We start from the raw sequence: 18,592 nt of genomic DNA on the forward strand, positions 1-18,592 counted from the left end.
ACCGAAGGCGATGCTCCGGACGTGGCAAGATTACAAAGTAACATGGGTGCGGCGGTCAGCTAATGGCGCAGCACATGGGTTGGCAACATTAGGTGTTAGTACTCGCTAGGACCTCTGGAGTCTGGACTCAAGTACCTCCAGATTGAATTATGGGTATTGTATCGGATGATATTCCTGCTCTTGTTTAAATAAAGTTTAAGTGTGAGTTTAAAAAAAGACATAGATAATATAGGTACAAGATAGAAAACAAGACAGATTATATGTTAAGTGCTGTGGGCTCCCAACAAAGTTTAAACATGGTCTTTTTCAAAATGGAACATGCCTTAAACATCGGTGTTGTATAGATCGTGTGATGTGCACCCTCAACACTTTGAGTAAAAGGGCAAAGCCGATAATCCTGGATATGGTACGATATAGAATCGAGTCGATTTAGAAATTGTGCAAGGGTGATGATGGGAATTGATTCAGGGACCTAGGTAGCTAGTGGCGAAAGGCAAAAAATATACTAACGGACGTTGCCTGCCCTTCCCCATATTGGCTCTTTCATTGTAGTGAACAGTCGTCTAGAAAGAAACAACATATTAAGAAAAAGAAAAAAAGACAGATGCTCTTCTCTTCCGGGGAAACAACAGAGTAGAGGCCTTGTCGTCTCTTGCAATGCATGCTCATCCCCATAAAACGGCCTCTCGCCCAGAGGGAAAGCTTGCCATTTTCGGTGAGTCTCACTCACTTTGCATGCCGTCCTAGCTTAGCTAGTTTTCCTTTGGATTGGACATTGTGGTGGTCGGAGGAGGAGGAGGAAGAGGATGGGGCGGGGGAAGACGCAAGTGAAGCTGATAGAGGACCGGACGAGCCAGCAGGTGCCCTTCTCCAAGCTCCGCAGTGGCTTGCACAGGAAGGCTTTCCAGCTCTCCGTGCTCTGCGACGCCGAGGTCGCCTATTGAAATATGAGATGGGCCTGGAGCCCATATGACAATTTCAGATTTAATCTCTAAGGCCCCATGTAGGTGGCATCACAAGGTGGTGGGAAGTTTAGTCCCATACCGCTAGTGGAAGGAGAGTTGGAGTGGTTTATAAGGGATTCTCTCCCTCAAGCTATTGGAGCTTGAGAAGAAAAGAAGCCCTCGCGCACTCCTCCTCCGCTCGCCTTGTCTCCTATGCGCTTTTTTTGCCGGTCAGGAACGGAGAGTCTTTAACAGGTAGGGCCACGATCTGAGACGTCGGATCATGGGCTACCGACTTGGACGTGGGTTCAGCCCACGTCTCTCAACGCGCGACCGCACATATATATGTGGGGCGCTGCCAACCCTAGCCGCCGCCAAAACAGAACGCATCTCCATCTCCACCTCCACGCCCAGGTCGTTCCTCTGCTGCTGCTGCCGCCGGCGACTGCATCCCGTTAACCGCGTACACGGTTGACGGGAGAGCAGGCCTCCGAAACCCCGCCTTTCCGGATCCTGTACGGGAGAGGGGCGATTAGGTTTTTGGGTAGCGACTACGCGACTGCTCGCTTCTGTTCATCTACGTCCGCATCACCTTCGTCATCACCATGTCGACCGACGCCGACCGTGCCGCCGCTGAGAAGGCGAGGCCGACAAGAAGGCCGCCGAGGATGTCGCGGCTGCTGCCACCGCCACTGCCGCCGTGTGGCCGATTGGAGGGTATACATCGCTTATCCCTCTCATGTTTCTTTCTGTTGTAGCAGTACTAGCGATATGCGTAGATGTTTCTACTATGTGCGTAGTACATGCTCTGTTAGATCGTAATCAGTGTGTTATCAATGATGTCCATGTCATGCTCATGATTTATTCATGGATTAATTTAATCGAAAAACTGCCTATTTACTTATCCATCCAAAAACCTAAATTGTGTAGGAGTTTTTCGAATTCTGGTTTTGCTCCTGCACTGAAACCGTCCCCGTTTACGGGGACGTACTTTAAGCGTTGGCAGACTAAAACCACCTTATGGCTCACGGCCATGAACGTGTTCTGGGTCGCCGGTGTGACTCCCACAGGAACGATCGCTCCTGAACAGGAGAAGGCGTTCAAGGAGGCCACTGTCGTGTTCCTCGGGGCAGTTCTGAGCGTGATTGGAGATAAGCTGGTTGACGCATATTTGCATGTGCGGTCTGCCAAGGACTTGTGGGAGGCGCTCGAATCTAAGTTCGGGGCGGCCGATGCAGGGAGCGAGATCTATATTATAGAGCAGTTCCACGATTACAAGATGGTTGAAAACCGTCCTGTATTGGAGCGGGCTCATGAGATAATATGCATTGTTAAGGAGCTAGAGCTTCTTAAGTGCGAGTTACCGGGCAAGTTTGTCGCGGGCTGCATAATTGCTAAGCTCCCCAATTTCTAGAGGAACTTTGCCACCACTCTGAAACATCAGAGGCGTGAATTCTCTGTGGAGGATGTCATTGGCCATCTGAGTGTTGAGCAGAATTCAAGGGCAAAGGACTCGCACGGAAAAGGGTCGAAGGAACTTCTGTGGCCAATATGGTGCATCAGAAGAACTCCAATTCCCACAAGCCCAAGGGAAAGAACGGTGTCCAACAGAATACCGACTTTAAGAAGGGTAAGAAGACCTTCAAGAAGAACAAGAAGGATGAGGGCTGCTTTACTTGTGGTTAGGTTGAACATTGGGCCAACAAGTGCCCAAACAAGTACAAGAACCAGGGCAGGACTCCAAGTCTGTCAATATGATTGTGAGCAACAATGAGAGTGGTGCATCTGGGTACGGTAATTTATTTGCTGTATTTTCAGTTTGGCTGTCCACCGATTGGTGGGTCGACACAGGTGCAGGTGTTCATGTGTGTGCTGACATTTCATTGTTTTCTTCTTACCAGGCCACAGGTCACGGGTCCGTACTTATAGGGAATGGCGCGAGTGCTTATGTTCTTGGTGTTGGCATGGTCGATCTGAAGTTTACTTCGGGAAGGATTGTGCAGCTAAAGAACGTGCAGCATGTCCCCGCCATCAAGAAGAACCTCGTTAGTGGCTCCCTTCTATGTAGAGAAGGGTTTAAGTTGGTATTAGAGTCTAATAAATTAGTTGTTACGAAATATGGACTATTTGTTGGAAAGGGTTATGAATGCGGAGGCATGTTCCGCCTTTCTCTTGCAGATCTATGTAATAAAGTCGTGAACAATATTCATTTGAGTGTTCATGAATCTGAAGTCTGGCATTCACGTCTTTGTCACATTAGTTTCGGCGTTATGACGCGGCTAGCAAAATCGAATTTAATCCCGAGTTTCACTTTAGCCAAAGGTTCTAAGTGCCATTCGTGTGTGCAATCTAAGCAACCTCGCAAGCCTCACAAGGCAGCAGAGGAGAGACACTTGGCGCCACTGGAACTCATACATTCTGATCTTTGTGAGATGAATGGTGTGTTGACTAAAGGTGGAAAGAAATATTTCATGACTTTGATAGATGATTCCACTAGATATTACTATGTGTATCTGTTAAATACTAAAGATGAGGCTCTACACTACTTTAAAATCTATAAGGAAGAAGTTGAGAATCAACTTGAAAAGAAAATTAAACGAGTCCGGTCAGATCGTGGTGGAGAGTACTTCTCGAAAGAGTTTGATGCCTTTTGTGCGGAACACGGTATTATTCATGAGAGGACGCCTCCCTACTCACCCCAGTCAAACAGGGTTGCCGAGCGGAAAAACCGTACTCTGACTGATTTGGTTAACGCCATGTTAGATACGTCGGGTTTATCCAAGGCATGGTGGGGGGAGGCTATAATGACATCATGTCATGTCCTGAATAAAGTGCCGACAAAGGATAATGAGATCACTCCTTATGAGAAGTGGACCAGAGAAGGACAACACTCTCGTACTTACGTACTTGGGGCTGCTTGGCGAAAGTTAATGTGTCGATCCCCAAAAAGCGTAAGCTTGGACCAAAGACTGTGGACTGTGTTAATTTGGGCTACGCTATGAATAGTGTTGGCTATAGATTTCTAGTAGTGAAATCTGAGGTACCTGACATGAAGGTCGGTACAATTATGGAGTCTAAGGATGCTACATTCTTTGAGGACATTTTCCCCATGAGAGATGTACAAAGCACTTCTAGACAGGAATCTGAGGAGACTCCTGAACCTGCCATTCCGATGAAATATTATAAACAAACACATGATGAAAATCCTGAGGAGGATAATGAGGAAACCCTTGGTAGGGGCAAGAGACAAAGGACTGTAAAGACCTTTGGTGATGATTTCTTCATATACCTCGTGGAGGATAATCCCACTTCTATTTCAGAAGCGTATGCATCTCCAGAAGCTGACTACTGGAAGGATGCGGTCCGTAGCGAGATGGATTCCATCATGGCTAACGGGACTTGGGAGCTTACTGAACGTCCTTATGGTTGCAAACCATTGGGATGCAAGTGGGTGTTCAAGAAGAAGCTTAGGCCCGACGGTACGATAGAAAAGTACAAGGCTAGGCTTGTGGCCAAGGGCTACGCCCAGAAAGAAGAAGAAGATTTCTTCGACACTTATTCACCTGTGGCCAGACTGACCACCATTCGAGTATTACTCTCGTTGGCGGCCTCGCATGGTCTTCTCATTCATCAGATGGATGTTAAGACGGCTTTCCTGAACGGAGAGCTAAAGGAGGAAATCTATATGCAACAGCCTGATGGCTTTGTGATAGATGGTCAGGAAGGAAAGGTGTGTAAGTTGGTGAAATCTTTGTATGGCCTGAGACAAGCGCCTAAGCAATGGCATGACAAGTTTAATGAAACGTTGACATCTGTTGGCTTTATTGTTAATGAGGCCGACAAATGTGTATAGTATCGCTATGTGGGGGCGAAGGAGTTATATTGTGTTTGTATGTTGATGACATACTGATATTTGGGAACTAATCTCAAGTTGATCGAGGAGGTTAAGTCTTTCCTATCTCAGAACTTTGAGATGAAGGACCTTGGAGTGGCTGATGTTATCTTGAACATCAAGCTATTGAGAGATGATGAGGGTGGGATTACACTTCTGCAATCCCATTATGTTGAGAAGGTGTTGAGTCGCTTTGGATATTCGGACTGCAAATCATCTCAAACACCATATGATTCTAGTGTGCTGATTCGAAAGTCTAAAGGCACAGCTATAGATCAATTGAGATACTCTCAGATTGTTGGTTCATTCCAGTATCTAGCGAGCGCAACGAGGCCTGACATCGCATTTGATATTAGCAAACTGAGCCGATTTGTTTGCAAACCGGGCGATGTACATTGGCATGCTCTTTTGAGAGTTATGCGCTATCTGAAAGGTACTATGAACTATGGAGTTCACTATACCGGATACCCGTCAGTACTTGAAGGGTATAGTGATGCAAATTGGATCTCTGATGCTGATGAGATGAAGGCCACAACTGGGTATATGTTTACTCTTGGAGGTGGTGCTGTTTCCTGGAAGTCTTGCAAGCAAACAATCTTAACAAGATCGACAATGGAAGCAGAATTAACAGCATTAGACACATCGGGTGGCGAAGCGGAATGGCTTCGAGATCTGTTGATGGACTTGCCAGTGGTTGAGAAGCCGGTTCCGGCCATTCTTATGAACTGCGACAATCAAACAGTTATTGTCAAGGTGAAGAGTTCAAAGGACAACATAAAGTCCAACAAACACATAAGAATGAGATTGAAAGCTGTCAGAAAATTGAGGAACTCCGGAGTGATAGCGTTGGATTATATTCAAACGGCTAAGAATCTGGCAGATCCCTTTACTAAAGGGCTATCACGTGTTGTGATAGATAGCGCATCAAGGGAGATGGGTATGAGACCCACATGAGTTGCCATGGTAGTAACCCAACCTATGTGATCGGAGATCCCGTGAAGTAGGACCTGGGAAAACAAGCCAGTGGTGAACTGAGGAGAGTAACTTTACTAACCCACTCCGTTGGAGATGCAATACTCTCGGAAACTGTATGGAAGGATGACTACTGTCTTAATGTGTTCCAAGGCTTATATGTATAAGCAAGATGCTATCCTACAGAGCGATCTTTGGAGGAACACACCTATATGAGCCCGACTGCTGGTCACAGTCTATGAGATTGGGGTGATCTCTAGCAAGCTCATGAACAGGCCAGGAGTGTGACTAATATGCTCCACCCGAGGGGTCGGCCTTCGGCAGCCTCGTATCAGTGAGACTTGTGGTGAAACTTCTTGATGCCAAACTGACAATTCAAGGCATAGTCCATTATTTAGTTGTGAAGGACTGTAACTTCTTGGTCTAGGTGGAGCTCAACCTTAATCGGTCTCCACTGAGATGCTGGTATATCAAAACAGCGTTTGGAACAAAGGACAAGTGGGCCCCTGAGATCTGGTGGGGGATTGTTGAAATATGAGATGGGCCCAGAGCCCATATGACAATTTCATATTTAATCTCTAAGGGCCCATGTAGGTGGCTTGACAAGGTGGTGGGAAGTTTAGTCCCATACCGCTAGTGGAAGGAGAGTTGGAGTGGTTTATAAGGGATTCTCTCCCTCAGGCTATTGGAGCTTGAGAAGAAAAGAAGCCCTCGCGCACTCCTCCTCCTCCACTCGCCTCGTCACGCCACGCCACGCCTCGTCACGACGCGCCGCGGGTTGCGGGATTGAGCCGAGCCGAGCTCACTCCTATGCGCTTCTTTTTGCCGGTCAGGAACGGAGAGTCTTTGACAGGTAGGGCCACGATCTGAGACGTCAGATCATGGGCAACCGACTTGGACGTGGGTTCAGCCCACGTCTCTCCACGCGCGGCTGCACATATATATGTGGGGCACTGCCAATCCTAGCCGCCGCGAAAACAGAACGCATCTCCATCTCCGCCTCCACGCCCACGTCGTTCCTCTGCTGCTGCTGCCGCCGGCGACTCCATCCCGTTCACCGCGTACGCGGTTGACGGGAGAGCAGGCCTCCGAAACCCCGCCTCTCTAGATCCTGTACGGGAGAGGGGCAATTAGGTTTTTGGGTAGCGACTACGCGACTGCTCGCTTCTGTTCATCTACGTCCGCATCACCTTCGTCATCTCCATGTCGACCGACGCCGACCGTGCCGCCGCTGAGAAGGCCGAGGCCGACAAGAAGGCCGCCGAGGATGCCGCGGCTGCTGCCACCGCCACCGCCGCTGCGTGGCCGATTGGAGGGTATACATCGCTTATCTCTCTCGTGTTTCTTTCTGTTGTAGCAGTACTAGCGATATGCGTAGATGTTTCTACTATGTGCGTAGTACATGCTCTGTTAGATCGTAATCAGTGTGTTATCAATGCTGTCCATGTCATGCTCATGATTTATTCATGGATTAATTTAATTGAAAAACTGCCTATTTACTTATCAATCCAAAAACCTAAATTGTGTAGGAGTTTTTCGAATTCTGGTTTTGCTGCTGCACTGAAACCGTCCCCGTTTACGGGGACGTACTTTAAGCGTTGGCAGACTAAAACCACCTTATGTCTCACGGCCATGAACGTGTTCTGGGTCGCCGGTGTGACTCCCACAGGAACGATCGCTCCTGAACAGGAGAAGGCGTTCAAGGAGGCCACTGTCGTGTTCCTCGGGGCAGTTCTGAGCGTGATTGGAGATAAACTGGTTGACGCATATTTGCATGTGCGGTCTGCCAAGGACTTGTGGGAGGCGCTCGAATCTAAGTTCGGGGCAGCCGATGCAGGGAGCGAGATGTATATTATAGAGCAGTTCCACGATTACAAGATGGTTGAAAACCGTCCTGTATTGGAGCAGGCTCATGAGATAATATGCATTGTTAAGGAGCTTGAGCTTCTTAAGTGCGAGTTACCGGGCAAGTTTGTCGCGGGCTGCATAATCTCTAAGCTCCCCAATTCCTGGAGGAACTTTGCGACCACTCTGAAACATCAGAGGCGTGAATTCTCTGTGGAGGATGTCATTGGCCATCTGAGTGTTGAGCAGAATTCAAGGGCAAAGGACTCGCACGGAAAAGGGTCGAAGGAACTTCTGTGGCCAATATGGTGCATCAGAAGAACTCCAATTCCCACAAGCCCAAGGGAAAGAACGGTGTCCAACAGAATACCGACTTTAAGAAGGGTAAGAAGACCTTCAAGAAGAACAAGAAGGATGAGGGCTACTTTACTTGTGGTTAGGTTGAACATTGGGCCAACAAGTGCCCAAACAAGTACAAGAACCAGGGCAGGACTCCAAGTCTGTCAATATGATTGTGAGCAACAATGAGAGTGGTGCATTTGGGTACGGTGATTTATTTGCTGTATTTTCAGTTTGGCTGTCCACCGATTGGTGGGTCGACACAGGTGCAGGTGTTCATGTGTGTGCTGACATTTCATTGTTTTCTTCTTACCAGGCCACAGGTCACGGGTCCGTACTGATGGGGAATGGCGCGAGTGCTTCTGTTCTTGGTGTTGGCATGGTCGATCTGAAGTTTACTTCGGGAAGGATTGTGCAGCTAAAGAACGTGCAGCATGTCCCCGCCATCAAGAAGAACCTCGTTAGTGGCTCCCTTCTATGTAGAGAAGGGTTTAAGTTGGTATTAGAGTCTAATAAATTAGTTGTTACGAAATATGGACTATTTGTTGGAAAGGGTTATGAATGCGGAGGCATGTTCCGCCTTTCTCTTGCAGATCTATGTAATAAAGTCGTGAACAATATTCATTTGAGTGTTAATGAATCTGAAGTCTGGCATTCACGTCTTTGTCACATTAGTTTCGGCGTTATGATGCGGCTAGCAAAATCGAATTTAATCCCGAGTTTCACTTTAGCCAAAGGTTCTAAGTGCCATTCGTGTGTGCAATCTAAGCAACCTTGCAAGCCTCACAAGGCAGCAGAGGAGAGACACTTGGCGCCGCTGGAACTCATACATTCTGATCTTTGTGAGATGAATGGTGTGTTGACTAAAGGTGGAAAGAAATATTTCATGACTTTGATAGATGATTCCACTAGATATTTCTATGTGTATCTGTTAAATACTAAAGATGAGGCTCTACACTACTTTAAAATCTATAAGGCAGACGTTGAGAATCAACTTGAAAAGAAAATTAAACGAGTCCGGTCAGATCGTGGTGGAGAGTACTTCTCGAAAGAGTTTGATGCCTTTTGTGCGGAACACGGTATTATTCACGAGAGGACGCCTCCCTACTCACCCCAGTCAAACGGGGTTGCCGAGCGGAAAAACCGTACTCTGACTGATTTGGTTAACGCCATGTTAGATACGTCGGGTTTATCCAAGGCATGGTGGGGGGAGGCTATAATGACATCATGTCATGTCCTGAATAAAGTTCCGACAAAGGATAAGGAGATCACTCCTTATGAGAAGTGGACCAAGAGAAGGACAACACTCTCGTACTTACGTACTTGGGGCTGCTTGGCGAAAGTTAATGTGCCGATCCCCAAAAAGCGTAAGCTTGGACCAAAGACTATGGACTGTGTTAATTTGGGCTACACTATGAATAGTGTTGGCTATAGATTTCTAGTAGTGAAATCTGAGGTACCTGACATGAAGGTCGGTACAATTATGGAGTCTAAGGATGCTACATTCTTTGAGGACATTTTCCCCATGAGAGATGTACAAAGCACTTCTAGACAGGAATCTGAGGAGACTCCTGAACCTGCCATTCCGATGGAATATTATAAACAAACACATGATGAAAATCCCGAGGAGGATAATAAGGAAACCCTTGGTGGGGGCAAGAGACAAAGGACTGTAAAGACCTCTGGTGGTGATTTCTTCATATACCTCGTGGAGGATAATCCCACTTCTATTTCAGAAGCGTATGCATCTCCAGAAGCAGACTACTGGAAGGATGCGGTCCGTAGCGAGATGGATTCCATCATGGCTAACGGGACTTGGGAGCTTACCGAACGTCCTTATGGTTGCAAACCTTTGGGATGCAAGTGGGTGTTCAAGAAGAAGCTTAGGCCCGACGGTACGATAGAAAAGTACAAGGCTAGGCGTGTGGCCAAGGGCTACGCCCAGAAAGAAGAAGAAGATTTCTTCGACACTTATTCACCTGTGGCCAGACTGACCACCATTCGAGTATTACTATCGTTGGCGGCCTCGCATGGTCTTCTCATTCATCAGATGGATGTTAAGACGGATTTCCTGAACGGAGAGCTAAAAGAGGAAATCTATATGCAACAGCCTGATGGCTTTGTGATAGATGGTCAGGAAGGAAAGGTGTGTAAGTTGGTGAAATCTTTGTATGGCCTGAGACAAGCGCCTAAGCAATGGCATGACACGTTTAATGAAACGTTGGCATCTGTTGGCTTTGTTGTTAATGAGGCCGACAAATGTGTATACTATCGCTATGGTGGGGGCGAAGGAGTTATACTGTGTTTGTATGTTGATGACATACTGATATGTGGAACTAATCTCAAGTTGATCGAGGAGGTTAAGTCTTTCCTATCTTAGAACTTTGAGATGAAGGACCTTGGAGTGGCTGATGTTATCTTGAACATCAAGCTATTAAGAGATGATGAGGGTGGGATTACACTTCTGCAATCCCATTATGTTGAGAACGTGTTGAGTCGCATTGGATATTCGGACTGCAAACCATCTCAAACACCATATGATTCTAGTGTGCTGATTCGGAAGTCTAAAGGCACAGCTATAGATCAATTGAGATATTCTCAGATTGTTGGTTCATTCCAGTATCTAGCGAGCGCAACGAGGCCTGACATCGCATTTGCTATTAGCAAACTGAGCCGATTTGTTTCCAAACCGGGCGATGTACATTGGCGTGCTCTTGAGAGAGTTATGCGCTATCTGAAAGGTACTATGAACTATGGACTTCACTAGACCGTATACCCGTCCGTACTTGAAGGGTATAGTGATGCGAATTGGATCTCTGATGCTGATGAGATGAAGGCCACAACTGGGTATATGTTTACTCTTGGAGGTGGTGCTGTTTCCTGGAGGTCTTGCAAGCTAACGATCTTAACAAGATCGACAATGGAAGCAGAATTAACAGCATTAGACACATCGGGTGGCGAAGCGGAATGGCTTCGAGATCTGTTGATGGACTTGCCAGTGGTTGAGAAGTCGGTTCCGGCCATCCTTATGAACTGCGACAATCAAACAGTTATTGTCAAGGTGAAGAGTTCAAAGGACAACATGAAGTCCAACAAACACATAAGAATGAGATTGAAAGCTGTCAGAAAATTGAGGAACTCCGGAGTGATAGCGTTGGATTATATTCATACGGCTAAGAATCTGGCAGATCCCTTTACTAAAGGGCTATCACGTGTTGTGATAGATAGCGCATCAAGGGAGATGGGTATGAGACCCACATGAGTTGCCATGGTAGTAACCCAACCTATGTGATCGGAGATCCTGTGAAGTAGGACCTGGGAAAACAAGCCGGTGGTGAACTGAGGAGAGTAACTTTACTAACCCACTCCGTTGGAGATGCAATACTCTCGGAAACAGTATGGAAGGATGACTACTGTCTTAATGTGTTCCAAGGCTTATATGTATAAGCAAGATGCTATCCTACAGAGCGATCTTTGGAGGAACACACGTATATGAGCCCGACTGCTGGTCACAGTCTATGAGATTGGGGTGATCTCTAGCAAGCTCATGAATAGGCCAGGAGTGTGACTAATATGCTCCACCCGAGGGGTCGGCCTTCGGCAGCCTCGTATTAGTGAGACTTGTGGTGAAACTTCTTGATGCCAAACTGACAATTCAAGGCATTGTCCATTATTCAGTTGTGAAGGACTATAACTTCTTGGTCCAGGTGGAGCTCAACCTTAATCGGTCTCCACTGAGATGCTGGTATATCAAAACAGCGTTTGGAACAAAGGACAAGTGGGCCCCTGAGATCTGGTGGGGGATTGTTGAAATATGAGATGGGCCTAGAGCCCATATGACAATTTCAGATTTAATCTCTAAGGGCCCATGTAGGTGGCATAACAAGGTGGTGGGAAGTTTAGTCCCATACTGCTAGTGGAAGGAGAGTTGGAGTGGTTTATAGGGGATTCTCTCCCTCATGCTATTGGAGCTTGAGAAGAAAAGAAGCCCTCGCGCACTCCTCCTCCACTCGCCTCGCCGCGCCGCGGGTTGCGGGATTGAGCCGAGCCGAGCTCACTCCTATGCGCTTCTTTTTGCCGGTCAGGAACGGAGAGTCTTTGACAGGTAGGGCCACGATCTGAGACGTCGGATCATGGGCTACCGACTTGGACGTGGGTTCAGCCCACGTCTCTCCACGCGCGGCCGCACATATATATGTGGGGCGCTGCCAACCCTAGTCGCAGCGAAAACAGAACGCATCTCCATCTCCGCCTCCACGCCCATGTCGTTCCTCTGCTGCTGCTGCCGCCGGCGACTCCATCCCGTTCACCGCGTACACGGTTGACGGGAGAGCAGGCCTCCGAAACCCCGCCTCTCCGGATCCTGTACGGGAGAGGGGCGATTAGGTTTTTTGGTAACGACTACGCGACTGCTCGCTTCTGTTCATCTACGTCCGCATCACCTTCGTCATCACCATGTCGACCGACGCCGACCGTGCCGCCGCTGAGAAGGCCGAGGCCGACAAGAAGGCCGCCGAGGATGCCGCGGCTGCTGCCGCCGCGTGGCCGATTGGAGGGTATACATCGCTTATCCCTCTCGTGTTTCTTTCTGTTGTAGCAGTACTAGCGATATGCGTAGATGTTTCTACTATGTGCGTAGTACATGCTCTGTTAAATCGTAATCAGTATGTTATCAATGCTGTCCATGTCATGCTCATAATTTATTCATGGATTAATTTAATCGAAAAACTACCTATTTATTTATCATCGCCCTCGTCGTCTTCTCCCCAGGCGGCAGGCTCTACGAATTTGCCAACGCTGGGTAATTGTATTATTTTTTACCACCCCCTCCTTCCTACTCTATGTTCGCTTGCTGGCGAAAGAAATATGTGCCCCATCCATGTGGGCATGGATATTCGCGCCAACTATTTTAGCAGCAAAACTCGCTATTTGCCCAAAGCCCTCTGCAACGAAAAAGAAAAAAAGGAACTCTATACTTCTGGTGAAATTTAATAATAGATCTAATCCTTTTCGGAAAAAAAGGAAGCCCTCTGCACTCCACCGTTACACTACGTCCGTCTCGTTCTATATATCTGGGACCGGGTGTACTCCATCCATTTTTATATTACAACGCACAAACTCAGGCCACCACTCACAAGGTTTATGGCCTCTTTGATTTGCAGGATTTTAAAAATCTGAGAATAGGGAAAATACAAGATTAGAATGTCATGCTCATCTCAATCCTACAGAATTTTGGTTTGTTAGATTGCATCATAGGAAAAACAAAAAATTCTTTCAAAGAGGTTTGAGTGGATACTAGAAATCCTATAGAAAGTAGTACAAAGAAATCCTTAGGAAAAATTCCTATTGAATTCAATCTTATGAATCAAACAACCAGGATAGAAAAAAATTCTAAGGATTCTTATCCTCCAAAATTCCTATGAATCAAAGGAAAGCTTACTGATGATTGGGTGAGAGTTGCCGAGCTTTAAAATTGACGTATACTTCTCTCCAAAAAGGAGCAGATAAATCTTTCCCGTACGTCCGGCTATTGCCGCAATTTGAGCTAAACCTTAAACAAAAGGGCCTCGAGATGGAAGGACGGTCAGTACATCTAGGCTACTCATTTCCCTATGTCCTAGATTCTTTAACCAATAGGATACCCTGGGATGGAAGGAAAGCAAAAAATATAGTAATATCTATATCTATATCTATACCTACTAAGAAAGTAAGGTGCGTTTCGTCAATTTTTTCATCCATTCACCGCCGAAAATCTTTTTTTTATATCCGAGGTGGTACCAAATTTTTGTGGTCCAGCTGCTAGAAAAGAAAACAAAACAGTTTGTGCAGAATTTCGTAAGTGGGCCGCACGCGCTAAGGCCCAGAAAAGCCCCACATTTATATCCTGCGCATGCTGCTGGGGAACCTTATTTGTCGCACAGAGCCACATATAGTTGGAGCTTCCCATCTGTCGCCCAATGTTGGGCCGGACCATTTCTGTTTTTCTGTGCTTTTTTTCTATTCTTCAATTTTCCCTTCAAGATATATTTTCCTTTTTCATAAATTTATTTTTTTAATTTTCAAAAAATTCGTTTCTTGTAATAATTTTCGTTAAATCTTAGAATTTCATAATTTGTTCCAATTTTCAAAATTATTTGGAACTTTAAATTTATTTTTTCGTTCAATTTTTGCTCGAAATTCAAAAAATGTTCGCATTTAAAAAAATCCAAATTTTTTAGAGACTTAGAAAATAAATTTCACTTTAAAAATAATAGTAGTTCGAAAAATATTTATTTTGAAATGTTTACAAATTCAAAATAATGTTCGTGATATAAAACACATATTTCAAAATGGTTTTGAAAGTTCAAAACAAGTTTCCATTTTAAAAAAAATGTTTCACCAATTCGAAAAATGTCTGTTTCCCCGCCTTAAAAATGGTCTTGTTTTTAAAAAATGTTTGTGAATTTAAAAAATTCTTTCTATTTTAAGTTTTTTTTGCCTTTTCCAGAAATTAACGCTTTTTCCAAAAAATGCTGATGTTTTAAAAAAAATCATGAGGTCACCACAATCTCGATAAGGAGGTGGACCTGAAGGGAAAAAAGGCATGAGTTGGGTAGTGGCCGTCATTCGGACCAACCCCACTACTATAAACATCTCGCGGACCAAACATGACCCACGAGAACACCACAACTCTCCACTCTGTCGCGCCACTGTTGTGGAGAACGTTTTGATGGACACATCAATTATCTCTCCCGATGCTTCTCGCAAAAAAACTCTCCCGTTGCAATGCACGGGCATATGTGCTAGTATAGAATAATAACCAAATGCTACTAGGCAGCCTAGAATTACATGGGACGCACTAATGCTTGTCACAATAGCTTATCTTGAGATCGTTTGCCGCGTATGAGTACTACGTGTTTGGTTATGGCTGTTAACCCTGAGTTAATTAACTGTTTATAGAGTAATTAACTGCTGTTGTTGTTGTTTTCATATATTTTACATCTTAAATTTAAATTCAGCATGCAGAATACAATTGGACGATATAATGAGACAAGCACAAAGGATAGAACCAGCAGCCAGACAGTACATCAAGATATAGAGGTGCATAGTCTGTGTTTCATATATACACATAGTACTCCCTCTTTACTAAAATTAATATAGTGCATATTACTTTTATCTTGCTCAACTTTGTAAGGTTTTACCAAGTTTGTAGAAAATGTCATCAGCATCTACAATACCATTAGATTTATCATGAAATATTTTTCATATCATATGTATTGGTATGCAGAAGTTCATATTGTTCTCTCTATAAACTCAGCCAAACAGTATAAACTTTGATTTCAGAAAAATCTAATATGCACTGTATTTTGGCATGGATTGTGGTAGTACCTTGTGGTTTATTTTAAATGTGACAACAATTTCAAAAACTCCATGTGATCTCAACTGCAGAAAATAAAAGCAGATGCAGAGGCCTTGTCAAAGAAGCTCCATGCTCTTGAAGCATACAAAAGGTAACAACTACGAGAGACGAGACTACTGTTTATGTACTACCGGACAAATGATAAGTTGGCACCATCTTATACTGTTGAGATGCAGGAAAGTTTTGGATTCTAATTTAGAAGAATGCTCTATTGAAGAACTGCAAAGCTTAGAGGACAAAACTGAAAAAAGCCTTCTTAGCATCCGAACAATGAAGGTTAGCCAATTCTAACTCAGTTTACATGAAGTTTTAGCAATAACGAATCTATGTGTGCATTTAATGATACACAAGCCGGGCAATGGAAGTTTACACAACAGTTAATGTGACTTCAATTCTTAATTATCTTAGAGGAAGTATAATAAGGTGACATAAGCAGGTTATAAGAGTTGCCAAAGGAGAATAGAAGCGGGCCATAAAGTTACATCAAGCTAAAACACTGGCTTCAAAAAAGCTTTGTGAGAGAGTGAGGTGTGCCAAGTATTAATGTCTTTTTTTCAAAGAGGAGGTTTAACCTACGGTCTTTGCATCATTAATTACTTAGTATTTACTCCCTCCATTTTTGTATACAAGGCCATAGACTCATATTACGGGTACCAAGGCAAAAGTTAATGTCTTCTAAGTCAATGTTGCAAGCCAGCTTATCTCCTTGTTTGCCGTGTAAATTAATGTGTATTCTTCTCTTTTATGCACATCAAGCCAATACTCCCACTCCCCCATGTATACAAGGGATAGTTAATGTCCTCCTTTGCTAGTATTATGAGGCAAACACCATTATATTGCATCGATTAGTGTTAGTGGCCTTGTATATCTGCAAATTGTTATTTTGATAGTGGCCTTGTATACAAAAATGGAGGGAGTATATTTATATCTAAGTGCAAAGATAATAGAAACTTAGCATGCTACCAGTGCAAGCTTAATGCTACTCAATTATCTTACATGTCAGACTCGGCGGTTGGAAGAGCGGCTCGCTAAGCTGAGGCAGAATGTGGTGAAGTTGAGCCACCACAAAGAAGAACTATATTGCCAGGTAAAGATGGACAATGAAATTGCCTTCATGAATGAAACAACCCAACTCTGAACACGTATCCCATCCCTCATGTGCATCCCAGTCGAGATCACCACCCATTCATGCATCTAGCAAGTAGCTCAACTAAGCGTAACATATATAATGATCTGTCCACTGATGGGCTTGCCCTCGTTAATATGTGCAGTACCAGAAGGAGCACCACCTTGCGATGGCGGCGGCAGCCTCTGCTATGGCAACCTTCCCAGCCGACGAAGACCACCATGACGTCATGGATGTGGAGACGGAGCTATTTCTTGGATTGCCTGGCTCAAGTCGTTCATGAAAGAGAGTACATGCTGGAGAAAATGCTCAGAATAAGCTGGAAACTTCTCTGTTTCCAGCCTCAGCAATAGCAGGCAACAAATGAATGAGACACTAATAAAGCCAACCGCGTTATGATACCTTAGCTGTTTTCGCTTCTTACTTATGATTATTTTCAACGTTAAGTGTTGGTCGAGTAGTATCACGGTTTGAACTTTTGATTCTATTCCATGGAAGGAGCAGCTGGCACAGTTGTGCCTCTGTTTTTTTTTGTTTTTGCGAGAAGTTAGTTTCTTTACCTTTTCTACTCTCTTTGCCTTTGTTACTTTGTTTATTAAATCTTCATCTTTTCGTGCCTTCAACTGGCAAAGTTGTGCCTATGCTCCATGAAAATGACTGTGGGGGGTATCTTCCCCGCTCCAAGGGACGTGCACTGCTACCTTCAAAAGCTTATGCGCGATTGAGATCGTTCCTGAATCTGTCTGGTCTCCTCATTCTCTCTTCCTAACGTGGTGGAACCGTTGGTGGTGAAGGGAGATGCGGAGTGGCTACGGTTTTATAGGGGAGAAGGCCTTGCAATTTCTCCTTGTTGGTTTCTATTCTATTATTTGATTCTCTGAGTTCCTCGGGAGTGGAATTCAAGTATTAAATACCCTATGGGTGTCTTTTTATTAATAAAATAAAAAAGTAGCTCGTCCATACTCTTGATCGTACACCTTTATTGACCAAAAACATTTGTAAGGCATGAACCGACCGTACCCTTGACCTATAATAATGACAAAGATCCAAAAGCCAAACAAATGACACGTATCATTCAAGATATGTTTGTAGCTACATCCGTATCGTACTTGGATAATTCTAGAATGTGAAAGTTAGTTTGAAATCATTGTAAACGGATCCCTTTTTTCGAATACAACCACCCGTTTGCCCTTACTATCTCTTTATCGGAGTGGCTAGAGGGTTGAGCATTGTGCTGAGCCTGGAGCAGTGCGTGGTCGGTCAATTGGGTGACGAACCGATTGACGACATCTTGACAACCTACCTCGGGTGGCGTGCGATGACAAGCTACTCCTGCGAGGTGGGTGAAGGTGGAGAGGCTGAATAACTAGGCGATCTCCATTGGTACCGATGGGTGAAACCAGTCCCTATTTTTCATGGATACAAAGAGGTGGGAAGGAAGGAGTAATTGCGTGTACTGCTACTTCCATGACGGCGGCCATGTTCGTTTTTGTACTTAACAATTTGTAACGAATGTTGCAGATTGCAATACTGTGTTAGCAATAGGATTACCACCATATTTAAAAAATCGAAACGGTGAGGCTATTGGTTCAAAATTTGGAATACTTGAGGTGATTCTTTTAAAAGACCAGCTCCGAATCAAATGAATACACGTAGTATTGGAGCTAATCCGTTAATAAATCATAAATTGTTGCTAGCCGAGTTGGTCATTGGGCTAATTGACCTTTAGTGTGCCTTTGGCTAAGGGTAATATTTCCCTAGCTTTTACTAAAAGACTGATGCATCTTTAAGAAAAGATAAGGTATCGGTGGTATCATATAAACGGTGGTATCACCTGATATTTTCCCTCTTGGCATTACCAGCTTGCTTCCGTTGAAATCTAACAACATGAAGCTATCTTCTTTATTAATAGCAAACTAATTATTACTATCTCTATAAATAAATATAAGACATTTCCTCTGAAACGTCTTATATTTATGTACAGAGGGAGTACAAAATAGTTGAAATTTTAGGTTCTCCATAAGTCAAACTTGCTTAAGTTTAATCAACTCTATGGGAAAATATGTTAAGACTTA

The 18,592-nt window shown here is 44.6% G+C and overlaps 1 protein-coding gene across 1 annotated transcript; it reads left to right on the plus strand.

The window, feature by feature from the left end:
• Positions 1 to 806: 806 nt before the first annotated feature.
• Positions 807 to 16,800, plus strand: LOC123170644 (MADS-box transcription factor 50). The gene is made up of 7 exons (XM_044588468.1): positions 807 to 933; positions 12,739 to 12,793; positions 14,991 to 15,072; positions 15,421 to 15,482; positions 15,568 to 15,667; positions 16,395 to 16,478; positions 16,663 to 16,800. Exons 1-7 carry the CDS (start codon positions 807 to 809, stop codon positions 16,798 to 16,800), a joined length of 648 nt encoding a protein of 215 aa, XP_044444403.1.
• The last annotated feature ends 1,792 nt before the right edge of the window (positions 16,801 to 18,592 follow it).

Source organism: Triticum aestivum, chromosome 7D (genome assembly GCF_018294505.1).
Source record: "Triticum aestivum cultivar Chinese Spring chromosome 7D, IWGSC CS RefSeq v2.1, whole genome shotgun sequence".
NCBI classification, from domain to species: domain Eukaryota; kingdom Viridiplantae; phylum Streptophyta; class Magnoliopsida; order Poales; family Poaceae; genus Triticum; species Triticum aestivum.